This window comes from Lagenorhynchus albirostris, chromosome 1 (assembly GCF_949774975.1).
Source record: "Lagenorhynchus albirostris chromosome 1, mLagAlb1.1, whole genome shotgun sequence".
Taxonomy (NCBI): Eukaryota; Metazoa; Chordata; class Mammalia; order Artiodactyla; family Delphinidae; genus Lagenorhynchus; species Lagenorhynchus albirostris.
Genome location: NC_083095.1, coordinates 153,712,762 through 153,726,000, shown reverse-complemented (window position 1 = coordinate 153,726,000; position 13,239 = coordinate 153,712,762). Strand labels below are relative to the sequence as shown.

The 13,239-nt window shown below is 42.5% G+C and overlaps 1 protein-coding gene across 1 annotated transcript; it reads left to right on the top strand.

The window, feature by feature from the left end:
• Nucleotides 1-4: 4 nt before the first annotated feature.
• Nucleotides 5-10,675, top strand: MRPL46 (mitochondrial ribosomal protein L46). The gene is made up of 4 exons (XM_060156243.1): nt 5-368; nt 1,692-1,881; nt 2,641-2,814; nt 10,311-10,675. The coding sequence occupies exons 1-4, from the start codon at nt 141-143 to the stop codon at nt 10,559-10,561; spliced, it is 843 nt and encodes a 280-aa protein (XP_060012226.1). The 5' UTR covers nt 5-140; the 3' UTR covers nt 10,562-10,675.
• Nucleotides 10,676-13,239: the final 2,564 nt, after the last annotated feature.

The following is a 13,239-nucleotide window of genomic DNA, read 5'->3' as shown; positions in this document are numbered from 1 at the left end:
TCTATATTGGAATGGTTCGTTCTACTAGTTCCGGGGAACCTAGCTCTTCCCGTCATGCTGTGCCCGCACTGCCTTGTGGGAATATAGGATTGGCCCAGGACCTCGCTGGTAGCCGCGGTACATTGTGGGAAGGTTGACAGATGGCGGGGCCCGTAAGGCTGACCGTATTAGGGGTGGCGAGGGGCTGGCGGCAGTTCGAGGGCCCCTGGACCCGTAGTCTGGGTTCTCGCAGCTTGGCCCTTGCGGCCGCACCCTCGAGCAGCGCGTCTCCATGGCGCTTGCTGGGCGCGTTGTGCCTGCAGCGGCCACCGCTGGTCTCGAAGCCGCTGACCCCATTGCAGGAAGAGATGGAGGCTCTGCTACAGCAGGTGGGATTGAGGTGCGGGTCGTCGCTTCTCGGTGCAGTTGGGGAAGCAGTAGAGGCACGCTGACTTGCGTTTGATCCCGATTCCGCCACCGATTAGTTTGTGTGACTTTGGGCAATTTACTTCACTTCTCTGAGCTTCAGTATACTTACCTGCAAAATGGTGCCTACCTTACTGGGTTGGTGTGGTACGTAGTACGCGTTCAATAAAAGGTACTTCGTTTTCATTGATCTTTTCTGTTATCGTCGGCAACTCTTTGGAGATGCTCTCCTTTTTCAGTCAATATAGTGGGTATGCGATGGTGAACAAGACGGATTCAGCCCTTATCATAGGTAGTTGACAGTTTAGAGAGGAGAGAGTCTTTGTTATGTGATGAGCGTAAGGAAAAGGCAACGGGCACATCCGTAAGATGTTTGTGATAAAGTCTTTTGTGTGAAGGGCAAATGAAGAGACATGGGCAAAAGCGGTGTAGTGGCTATGAGGGTCTTAAATCCCCATAGTGATTAAAGGATATTATGTTTTTGTCTTGGCTACTGAGAGATTAAAAACTTCACTTCTGTCCTTTTTACTTGGCTTATTAATTTACTCTGCAAACATTTTATTAATCGCTTTATAGCTAATCATTTAAGACCCACTTTGTACAGACACTGCTAAGTGCTAGGGATGCAATGGTGAATGAGACAGACATAGCTGTGGTTCTCAGAGCGCTTCAATTTGGTGGAGGGGGCATCAGTCAATAACCAAATAACCACATGATGATGGAATTGAAGTCTTTGGTAAGTGTTGTAAAGGAAAACACAGGGTACTGTAATAGTGTTTAACAGGGACATTAATTTGATTTTAATGGGAGGTGTCATAGAATATCTTTCTTAAGAAAGTGATATTTTTTTTAAAAAGTGATATTTAAATTGAGATCTGAAGGATGAGTAGGGATCTCCCAGGAGAGCATGAGGGAAAACATTCTAGGGAGAAGGAATGGCACCTGTAAACTCCCTGAAGCAGGAACGTTCATGGTGAGTGAGATTCTAATCAAAGACTGGCCTGACTGGAGGGAGATAAGTGGGCAGGCATTGCCTGTCCTAGTTCGCTGTTCTTTGTGGCAGTCTTGACCTCCAAACACATTCTAATGTTTTAGTAAATATAACTCAAGCCCAAAATGCAGCTGATCTTTTTTCCCCTGTTTTCTCTGTGGTGTTTTGGTTGTATGTCTGTTGGGTGGTAAACTTCTGAGTCTGTCAAGTGCACTGTAGCTCTGTTTTATTTTGTTTTTTTGTCCTTTTAATCTTCCCAGTTTGGGGTAGATTTTTGCTCTTTTAATTTTCCCAGATCGAGATAGAGAGAAGCCTGTATTCAGACCATGAGCTTCGTGCTTTGGATGAAGCCCAGAAACTGGCAAAGAAGAAAAGTGACCTTTATGGTGAAGAAGAAGATGAGCAGAATATATTGCTGTTGCAGGATTTGGAAGACATGTGGGAGCAGAAATTCCTACAGTTCAAACCTGGAGCTCGAATAACAGGTTTGTGGTCTTTTCAGGCCAGTTAGAGGTAGAAAAGGGGGGTATTCTGGTTCCCAAACAAAGGATTCTTGCTTAACCCCTGCTTGTGTTTTAAGTAACAAATAATTTCAAATGATAGAACTTCTTTCACGTGGGAGAAAAAGAAATTCTTTTCCCTGTTCCTCACATCCACCCTAATATAAATTTGTCAAGGTCTGTGTTATTTTTGAGTGGGATGTAAGGGTATTGGGATAGCCTTATCTGTTTCACTTAAGCCTCAGGAATGTTATCTGGGTTTAACTCCTAGTTTGGGACTAAGAGTGGGGTAAATTAAGTGTTCCCCACTAGTTTCCTGTATTTTATCTGAAATCCCTCCCAAAGCAGGGGGTTGAGTTATTTTATTCTTATTTCACGATGAAGACTGAAGAACAGAAAAAGGAGGGGCTGGTTAAGTCAGTAACAGTGTCAAGACCGATGAAATAGTAGTGTCCGGGTATTGCTTCTTTTCCAGAGGCTCAAAGTACTTTGTATTTGGCTCTTCAAAGGAGGAGTTCAGCTTTTGGTTTCTTCTTGTTAAATTTTAGTTTCCTCAAGATTGTGAGACTATGTCCTGAGAGAGGTCAGAGTTAGAGAGACGGGTCGGGGTTCTAATTTGATTATAAGTTCTTTGAGGGCAGAGGTTGTGGCTCTACCTTAAAGGAGGACTCTAAAACTCTAATCTTCTTGGTTCTGGCAGAACACAGTCCTCTTGTCTCCTGAGACCCCCTCTTTTCTTCACAGAAGCCGATGTAAAGAATGACCGAACCTCACTGCACCGGAAGCTAGACAGGAACCTCATTCTGTTGGTCAGAGAGAAGCTTGGAGACCAGGACGTTTGGATGCTGCCCCAGGCAGAGTGGCAGCCCGGGGAGACCCTCCGCCGAACAGCTGAACGAACCCTGGCCACACTCTCAGGTGAGTTCTCTGCCTCCCTCTAAACCCCACAAGACACACTTCAGACTCAGCCTGAGGATTTGCAGGCTGACTGTGGGCCTGGCTTTAAGGGTAGGAGTTTGGAAGGTTAATGGAAACTTTGATATTTATAAAATTTCAGCTAGGAAAAAATCTTAGATCAAGTGAGAGTCTTTGTGCCACTGAGATTTTTTTTTTTTAATATCTATTTATTTTGGCTGCGCCGGGTCTCAGTTGTGGCACGCGGGATCTTTAGTTGTGGCATGAAGGCTTCTTAGTTGTTGCGGCATGCAGACTTCTTAGTTGCAGCACGCATGTGGGACCTAGCTCCCTGGCCAGGGATCAAACCCAGGCCCCCTGTGTTGGGAGCAGGGAGTCTTACCCACTGGACCACCAGCGAAGTCCTGGCACTGAGATTTTTAAATTTTATTTTTATTTTATTTCTTTTAAACTATTTCCTTTTCTTTTTTTTTTAAATAACACATTGGTTTTATTGATGGCAGAAGAAAAAATTCTTTCACTTGTAAAAGGTAGTTGCTTTATCTGGCTCCATATTTTTTCCCATTCTTTGTGTGGGTTGATTTTTTTTTTTCCCCTAAAATCTGTGTTTTCATTCTCCAAATAATAATATCCACAGTGGCTGCATTTTATTCTAAAGGGAAAGTAGGAGGTCTAGTCACTGGCTTGTTTCTAAACAAAGACTCTTGTCATACTCGTTCTGAGGCCGGGGAGGTTGGTAAAGCTGCTGGGTTGGCTGAGTGGATCGTCCTGGCTGGCCATCATCTCCTCTACGAGGCTCAAGAGTTTGGCTGTAGATGCTGTCTTCCTCCCATCTCCCTATTTGAATGGGCCTGATGTTGTTTAGTAGCGGCTTCTTCATAGTTTCTGTACTCAATGAATTAACAACTGCTGTCATACCTGAAGGATGGAGAGTTTCCGCTTCTGATCACTAAAACTTCTCTTCCCAACAGAGTGCAAAACATTCACCTTCTGGTTTCTACAGTTTTGCATTCTCCATAGGAGTAGGTGATTCTAGTACTATTTTTTTGTTTAATTGGCCCAGATCTTCTTTGGGGCCCAGTATTGTAAAATATTTTGTCATTATAGGGTGTAGCTATGAGGGGTCCTGTTGGCTTAATAGATCCTACTCGCCTTCCCTTCAGGCATTTCTGTCTCTCCACTCAACACCAGTGATACTATTTGTTCTAGTGGGATTCTGGTAATCAATACTTACATTAAAAGGTGCTTCAGTTTTTACGACACTGAAAGCTTCTGTATTTATTTTTCATGGTTTCTTGTCATAAAAATGATCAGGATTAGCTGTTTGGTTTTCTCTCTTTTTTAAAAAAATTAATTTATTTTTTGGCTATGTTGGGTCTTCGTTGCTGTGTGTGGGCTTTCTCTAGTTGCAGTGAGTGGGGGCTACTCTTCGTTGTGGTGTGCGGGCTTCTTATTGCAGTGGCTTCTCTTGTTGTGGAGCACGGGCTCTAGGCGCGCGTGCTCAGTAGTTGTGGCGCGCGGGCTCAGTAGCTGTGGCACACAGGCTTAGTTGCTCTGCGGCGTGTGGGATCTTCCCGGACCAGGGCTCGAACCTGTGTCCCCTGCATTGGCAGGCAGATTCTTAACCACTGTGCTGCCAGGGAAGTCCCTGTTTTTCTCTTTTCCTACATTTTTGATTCTTATAATTTATGGATTCTTCAGGATTCTTTTTTTTGTGCCTCTGCATAGTATGAATCTTTTGCTTTGCACAGTTACTCCCCCTCCTTTTTTTTTTTTTAAAGCAGCATTGTTGTGCTAAGAGCTTAGAGGATAAGGAATTTCTTTAGTTCTGTCGCATCTACAATATGGTCTGTCCACACTTGATTTTCTCCTCAGCTCATAGTTCAGATCCTGAAGAAGTACTCAGTTTTGCAGAACCTGTTTCTAGGTAACCCACTGCCTTCTAAAATTGACTTTGAATTTGGGGTCTCTTTGAAAATGAGATTTTTCATTTCTTGGCCATCTGGTGTCATCTTGAGGAAGATACCCTGGTTGGTTATCATCTTTTGCTCCATTTTGTTCAGTATTTGACAATCTGTGTTATCCCTGACAGACCTGTGATTTAGGCTCTACCCCAGAGCCCAGTGCAGAGGCAGCCAACTGAAAAACACCCAGACTTTCTATGAAAGAGGCTTGTTTGTTTAACATAAAGCATCGGTCTGGGGGAGCAGGCATCCAATTCAGCACACATCTGGGGGCCTGTGGAAATATCCTGCGGAGACAGAGGCTGGCAGATGCCATCCCTGTGCTCTCCCTCACCCCCACAGAGATTTTAAAATTTATTACATTCAAAATTGATGTTCCTGCCAGTCTCTCAGCCTGCTTCTCTTTTTGTCCTTGCAGGCTTGCTTATTGGCATCACCACTTACCCATTCACCCAACTAGAAACCTCAGAGTTATCCTTGACCTCATTGCAATATCCATAAGTTCTTGAGTCCTATCTGGTTTGTTCTAAATAGTTCCCTCTTTATTCCTGCAGCTTTTCTGGGAGCCTTTTCACTTCTCACTAGTCCAGATTTTCTCATACTTGGCATTATTGAAATTTGAGGCGGGATAATTCTTTGTGGGGGCTTCTGTGCCTTGTAGGCTGTTTAGCAACATCTCTGGCCTCTACCTGCTAGATGCCAGTAGCACTAACCCATCCACACTCGCACTAGTGTGACAACCAAAAATGTCTCTCGACACTGCCAGACATTATGTGGGGAGTGGAATCACAGTGGTTGAGAACCGCTACACTGGCCTATTGAGGTAGATGCCAAGTGAGTTCCCCCTTGCTTTTGTGTTGTCCTCTTCAGTGCTCCCAGAATGAGCCTTCTAAAACACAAATCCCTTGTCACTTCTCTGCCTTAAATTCTCGAAAGATTCCCTATAAAAGCAGACTTTCAAGCAGGGCCTACAAATCCTTTTTGCTCTCGTCCCGAGCTCATCAGTCTTCCATCTTGCCACTCATTAATGTATATTCCAAGTTCTAACCTAGCAAACCTTTTGTATCCCATGAATAATGTGGTTTTTCATACGTCCCTGTTTTGGGACCTGCTGGTCCCTGACTGGAATGCTTTACTCCTCCCTAGTCTGACTGCTTAGTACAGTCTACCTTCTGTGGTGGATCCTTCTGGGTAGAGAGAGCTACTCCTCCCTCTAGGCTCCATAGCACTTGTGTGTGCCCCTACTCAGTTTATGCAGCAAACATTTACTCTCTGCCTACCATTTGCTGGACGCTCTCCAGGCAATGGGGTCACAGTGATGAACAGAACACTACCCATGCTTCCTGGGAGCTTATGTCCTTGTGGAGAAGACGCTCTTCACGTATTCCATTGCCGTTTAATTGTTTATTAACACGTTGTCCTTCCCCAGCCAGAATTCTGACTCCCTTGAAAATATGGATACTGTCTATCCCTCTCAGTCATCCCAACTCTCAGCAAAGTATCTGGCACATAGTAGGTACTTGCTGAATGTTTATTAAGTAAATGATCTGGTTGTATAAGTGCACAGCCACTTTTCTGGCTCTGCCACCAGCGTAAGTACCTGCTAATGAAATGTCAGCAGCCAGTGTGCACCCCCTTGATCCTTTCCCGAGAGTGACCTGTGTGGCCTGCAGGAGAGGGAGCAAGACAGAATGGAATGGGAGTGGCTTTTGCTGTGTTCTCGGTTTCCTTAGCCATCACACAAGAGTTGGCAGCTGGGTTTCTTGCTAGGATCATTGGACTCAGATGCTTAGCTTCCCTCGGTCAGTCGTTCATGTTCACGACTGGTGCTGAGCTCCACCTGCTGTGCACCACGTGGAAAGGGGCTCCCCTTGGCACCATGCTTTCCTTCTTTGAACATTCCTGTTGCCATAAATAAGTGTGAAAGGATATATTAGTATTTTATAGGTGCATATAAAATATGTTGATTTATTTCAAATTCATTAAAATCGTAAATAAAATAATTAAAATGGCAAAGAAAAGCTCAAGCAGTATAAAAGTATAAATATAAAACAGTCAAAGTCTATTCTTTTCCTCCCCTTTGGTGCACTTCCCGAGTAGTTCTGCAAGATGGAATTCCTAGAGGTGGAATTAATGGTCAAGGATGGACACATTTACGTTTTTGATAGGTGCCACCCAAGTGTCCTTCAGAATGTACACAGCATGTGACATTTTCAGGAGTGGGGTATAGGAGTGCCTGTTTGTCTAGACCTCACCAACATGTGAAATAGTCTCTCTAAAATTTTTGCCTGTCCAGTCAGTAAAAAAAAAGGATCTCTTTTGGATTAGCAGTTTCCTGATTGCTAATTGATCGTCTTTTCATATATTCATATGTTTCATATGGCTATTTATATTTCTTCTTCTGTGAACCGCCTGTTCAGATTCTTTGCTCATGTTTGTAATGAACTGTTTTTTTTCTTTTTGATTTAATTACATTTAATCCATTTCCCCAGATTATAGAAAAGTAATATGTATTCATTGAATTAAGTGGAAAATACAGAAAAGTATAAAGAAACATGCCAGTATAATTCCACCACCCACAGATCCCCACTGCTGACATTTTGTATCGTAGGTGATTTCACATCATACGTGAATTCCTCATCTAATGCTGATGCTGTTGTTATTGTTTATAATATTGAGAAAAGCAATTCATTGTATATGGTGAAAAACTATCAAACAGTGTCTGGTAAATGTAGTACTATAAGAAGTAATAAGTAATTTTCCCATCTTAGAGGTAATCTCCATGAACACTTTGTGTATCCTTTTAGAAACTGCAAGCACATACATATTTTATCTGTTCCTTTTTTCCACTCAGTGGGATATACATGGTTACATACCTTCCTTTCTCTTCTTATACACAGCTTTTAAGCATATCTCTATATCAGCAGGTGAAGACATATCTTACACTTCCAACGCCAGTGTAATATTTCATATATGTATGTACTGCAGTTTGTTTAACCAGTGTATTGCTTTTACAAGCAAAGCTGCAGTGAACATCTGTGTACACTCCTCTGTGCTCACAAGGGCAAATAACTATATCCAGGAGGATGAATTCTAGAAGCAGAGTTGCTAAATCAAAGGGTTTGTATAATTAAAATTGGTATCTCTCGCCAAATATAGTACTTGTACTAATTACACTCCCACAGTATGTTTGAGAGATCCCAGTTTTCCCTTATCCTTGACAAGCAGTGTACAGCTCAAAGTTTTTTTTTTTAATTAAATTAATTTACTTATTTTTTTTTATTGGGGTATAGTTGTTTTACAATGTTGTGTTAGTTTCTGCTGTACAGCAAAGTGGAGTTCCCTGTGCTACACAGAAGATTCTCATTAGTTGTCTATTTTATACATATTAGTGTATATATATGTCAGTCCCAATCTCCCAATACATCCCACTCCTCCTTTATCCCCTCAGTGTCCATACGTCTGTTCTCTACATCTGTGTCTCTATCTCTGCCTTGCAAACTGGTTCATCTGTACCATTTTTCTGGATTCCACATATATGTGTTAATGTATGATATTTGTTTTTCTCTTTCTGGCTTATTTCACTCTGTATGACAGTCTCTAGGTCCATCCATGTCTCTACAGATGACCCAATTTCGTTCCTTTTAATGGCTGAGTAATATTCCATTGTATATATGTACCACATCTTCTTTATCCATTCGCCTGTCAGTGGACATTTAGGTTGCTTCCATGACCTGGCTATTATAAATAGTGCTGCAATGAACATCAGGGTGCATGTGTCTTTTGGAATTGTGGTTTTGTCTGGATATATGCCCAGTAGTGGGATTGCTGGGTCATATGGTAATTCTGTTTTTAGTTTTTTAAGGAACCTCCATACTGTTTTCCGTAGTGGCTGTATCAATTTACATTCCCGCCAGCAGTGCAAGAGGCTTCCCTTTTCTCCACACCCTCTCCAGCATTTATTGTTTGTAGATTTTTTCATGATGGTCATTCTAACCTGTGTGAGGTGATACCTCATTGTAGTTTTGATTTGCATTTCTCTAATTATTAGTGATGTTGCAGCTCAAAGTTTTTGAACTTCGGTAATAATGATGTGTTTTACACATCAAATAGAAAATAAATTTGTATTTCTTGAATTATTAATAAGATTGAGCATCTTTTAATGAGTTTATAGTTCATTGATAACTATTTTCATGTGAACTTCTTGTTCATATGCATGGTTCATTTTTCTTTTAGAGTTGTTTTTTTCCTCATTGATTTCTAAGTACTACTTATACCTTAAGATATTCGTTTGTTGAATGTGTTGAAAATATTTTTCCTAGTTTGTCATTTTGTCTGTGACTTTTGTATGCTTCGTTTTTCCTTGCAGAAAGATTTTAATTTTTATGTAGATAAATGTTTTTTCTGTTTTGGATTTTTGAATTTTGTGTCTTGGTTAGGAATTCCCCTCTCAAAAATGATACAGAAAATATCCCACTTTTTTTTTTTGGTACTCTTATGGTTTCTTTTTTCTTTGTGAAAAATTTTTAAATACAGAAAAATTCAGAAAATATTAAATCTCTATGAAACCATCAATCCAGAATGAACAAACCATTTATGAAAATTTTAACTTACTGTTAAATCTTTGACCTATATGGTGTCAATTTTAATGTGAGGAGTGAGGTTGGGATCCAGCTTTAGTTTTTCCTTTTAGCTAGCCCATTCTCCCAATGCTATTTAGTAATTAATCCATCATTTTCCCATCCTTTGAAATGCTGGGTTGGGGTTATTAACCCATTGTTGTAGATTGCAGATGTTGTTTGTCCATCTGTCTTTGCCTTTTACCTTTGGTTTTCACCCTGCAGCAGTCAAATTGGGTCCTTTTTATACTTTCCACATGACATTGCGTTTAAAAGCCTGACAAGAGAGAGGCATGGACATATATACACTACCGAACGTAAGGTAGATAGCTAGTGGGAAGCAGCCGCATAGCACAGGGAGATCAGCTTGGTGCTCCGTGACCACCTGGAGGGGTGGGATAGGGAGGGTGGGAGGGAGGGAGACGCAAGAGGGAAGAGATATGGGAACATATGTATATATATAACTGATTCATTTTGTTGTAAAGTAGAAACTAACACACCATTGTAAAGCAATTATACTCCAATAAAGATGTTAAAAAAAAAAAAAAAGCCTGACGAACTTTGCTTTACAGATACCAGGTGTCTTGGTCCTTCATCAACAGATGGTGACAGGGCTGAGTCTAGAAGCTCGGTGCTCTGACTCCCAGGTAGTGATATTTGGGCTGCATTGCTGACTTCAGTCTGAGGGCAGTAGCTTGGCACGAGGAATGGACTCAGTGAATCTGGAGCCTATGGGCCAGGAACCTTTGGATTGAGAGGAGACAAGCGTCTTCAGGAATGACCCTAGTTCTCACTCTCAGGGATTGCTTTTACCTCAGGCTGGAAGTGGCTCTCGCAGAGACCCCCAGTGATTTCGGGTGCCATAGTAAACAGGTGGGTGTATCCTCATCTTCCGATTCTGTTCCCCCCTTCTCAGAGAACAACATGGAAGCCAAGTTCCTGGGAAATGCACCCTGTGGCCACTACAAGTTCAAGTTCCCCCAGGCAATGCGGACAGAGAGCAGCCTCGGGGCCAAAATATTCTTCTTCAAAGCACTGCTGCTAACTGGAGACTTTTTCGAGGCTGGGAAGAAGGGCCATCATGTGTGGGTCAGTAAGGAGGAGCTGGGTGACTATTTGAAACCAAAATACCTGGCCCAGGTTAGGAGGTTTCTCTTGGACCTCTGATGGACAATGCCCAGACAGGTCTGCAATCGGGCCTCAGGACGTTGGGTTGCCTCTTCTCTGTAGGGAATATCAAGCAGCAAACTAAATTCTGAGAAATAAACAAGTTTATCATTGTGTGCGTCTCTGTTGATTTGTTCTTTGCGGACTACTGGCTTCTTTCTGTCAAGAGAGAACTGTCTTTTAGGGTGCCTTTCCCTTTTTTTCCCATGCTCATAATTGAGTAGGATTGTATTACTTGGTAGTGAATCAACTGGCTTCATGGACCCAGGAAGAAAGAATGGAAGGAAGTGAATCTACCTTCTAAAAGCCTTGAGTTCTGTGAAAGCTTCTAGGCCCCTGAAAAAAAAAACCTACTGCTATGTAGTTTCCATTTTCTGTTTTGTATTTCTCTCCCTTTCTACTTGATATGAGAATATATCAATCTAGCCTAGGAAATGATTCCTTCCTTGTTTTCTTTGCTTTACTTTGCTTTGCTTTGCTTTGCTTTCCTTCCCTTCCCTTCCCTTCCCTTTCCCTTCCTCCCTCCTTCTCTCCCTTCCTATTTTCATTCATTCTTTTTTTTAAAGCATTTTATATTTAAACAGAATATAATCACTTCTTACATGTTTTGAAACAGTCATGTGAAATAAGCAGGGTCAGCCTGTTATCTCCCATTTTAGAAAAGGTGGGTGGGTGTCGTGGCCAGGTGTGATTGGTTGAGAGTCTTACTGCAGGTCACTGATGGTGCAGGAGGAGACTGCTGATCTCTTGCCTCTGGGTCAGGGCTCTTGACCCCTTACCAGGTTGCTTGGGTCACCGCTGGGCCCGGTGCCTGGCACAATGGAGGGCATTCAGTGAGCATTTGCTAAAATGAGGGGAAGGGAGGGAGGGTCTCAGGCATGCTTCTTTCTGCCCAGAATAGTGGTTCCAGTAGCAAGACTGCAGTCCTGGATCCTATCAAACTTCCTGGTTTCCTCTCAGAAGGCCTTCTTCTGGGTTAAACAGTCTGGCCTCTAGCAAATTAATTGCACTCAAGAGGGAGTCCTTGGAACCTCTGATTTATAACCAGTTGGTCAGAAGCACAAGTGACCACTTGGACTTGTGGTTGACACCTAAGGGGGGAGAGGAGGAGTCTGGTAGGATGGAGCCCTTAACCTGTGGGAGCCGATGCTTTCTTCAGGTAGATAGTGTCAAAATTGAGTTGAATTGTAGGACATCTAGCTGGTGTCACAGAATTGCTTGGTGTGGAGTTGATACCAGAATCTTAATGGCCATTCATAAGATGGTCTGTTTTGTTGCAGGGTTGTTTCTTTAAAGGGAAATAGCATATATAAAATTGGTAAGTAGAGAAATGGTGTCAGGATAACCTGGAATTAGGTTCCTTCCTGTGAGGTTTTCCCCAGACTTTAATATTTTGAAGAGATCAGGGAAAGGATAGAATACCTTAAGAAAAAAGCTGAAAATTGTGTAGAAGTGACTTTCTTTATTGCAAGTAGTGGCTAGTTTAGTAGCTTCAAGACTCACCACTAGCTTTTCCACTATGTTAGGCTGTCTGGGGAAACTGAGTGGAAAGGAAGACCACGGCCCACCCCCGCAATCCTGCTTTGTTTTACAAAACTGATGAAGAAGGCTCTGTCCTGGATCACATTTTTGATTTTGATGGAACTAGTCTCTGCTAGGACCTGCATCTCAAAGACCCTACATCTCAGGAAGAAAAGAACCCTAGGATTTCATGCTGTAAGCGACCAGTGTACATGCCAGTGGAGGTTTAACTGTGTTGGCATCATGTGGGGCTGGATTCTGTTTTGTCAGCACCCTGGCTACAAAATTCTGGAGGTTTTGAGTGGTCTGCCCCAATCCCCTTTCTCCAGAAGCCCTGTTATTTGGGGAGTGTGATTTTGCAGAATGCAAGTGTTTTTTGGCATTATAGTAGAAATGACCGCATATGCTGAGTGCCAACCTGAATTGTCCATTGGCTGCCAAGCATAACCAAAAAACTATTTCTAGTGTGTCCTTGGGGGAGAGATTGCCATGGAACAAAGTAAAAGGTGATGATCTCTGTATTTTAAGGGATGTCCTTAAAGAAAACAGTGAGAGGAGGAAGGAATATTGTGTGTGATGTGGGTGTTAGGAGTTGCAATTTGAGGTGTGTTTGTGTGCTCTAAGAAGAGAAATGCTGCTGCTGCTGCTGCTGTGTGTGTGTGTGTGTGTATGTGTGTGTGTAACCTGAAAAACAGACCATCTCACTAGAAGTCTCCTCCAGAAGTTTAGTCCTCACCTGGTCATTTTCTTCCCCAATGATTTCCAGTCACTTGTTTTTCCCCTTTGCGGGGACTATGGAGAAAATATCACTTTTATAAACTTGTTTTCCTGATAACAGATCCTCAAGAGTCACCTCCTGCTGGGCCATCTCTGCACCTTGAACATGTCTCTACACATAGCACTTGATAGGACAATGGTCTGGCTCCCACATCTAACTGAACTTCCAAATCCTAGGGCAGGGCCTGCCTCATAGCCATACACAGACATATTCAAGTGAATCAGCTTCTTTCCCTGTGAGCGCTGAACTTGGAAATCAGAAAACCTGGGTTTGAATTTGTTTTATGACCTTAGGCAAATTACACCTACTGTCACAGTGGAATGACCCCTGAGTGCCAGGTACTGGGGCTGGAGCCTGTACCTACAATGTACATTTCTAT

What these genes read in the sequence shown, in the direction of transcription:
- MRPL46 (XM_060156243.1), top strand. Translation starts at nt 141, where the DNA reads ATGGCGGGGCCCGTAAGGCTGACCGTATTAGGGGTGGCGAGGGGCTGG. An exon ending in TGGAGGCTCTGCTACAGCAG is followed by an intron (nt 369 to 1,691) that starts GTGGGATTGAGG and finishes TAATTTTCCCAG; the next exon opens with ATCGAGATAGAGAGAAGCCT. An exon ending in ACCTGGAGCTCGAATAACAG is followed by an intron (nt 1,882 to 2,640) that starts GTTTGTGGTCTT and finishes TTTTCTTCACAG; the next exon opens with AAGCCGATGTAAAGAATGAC.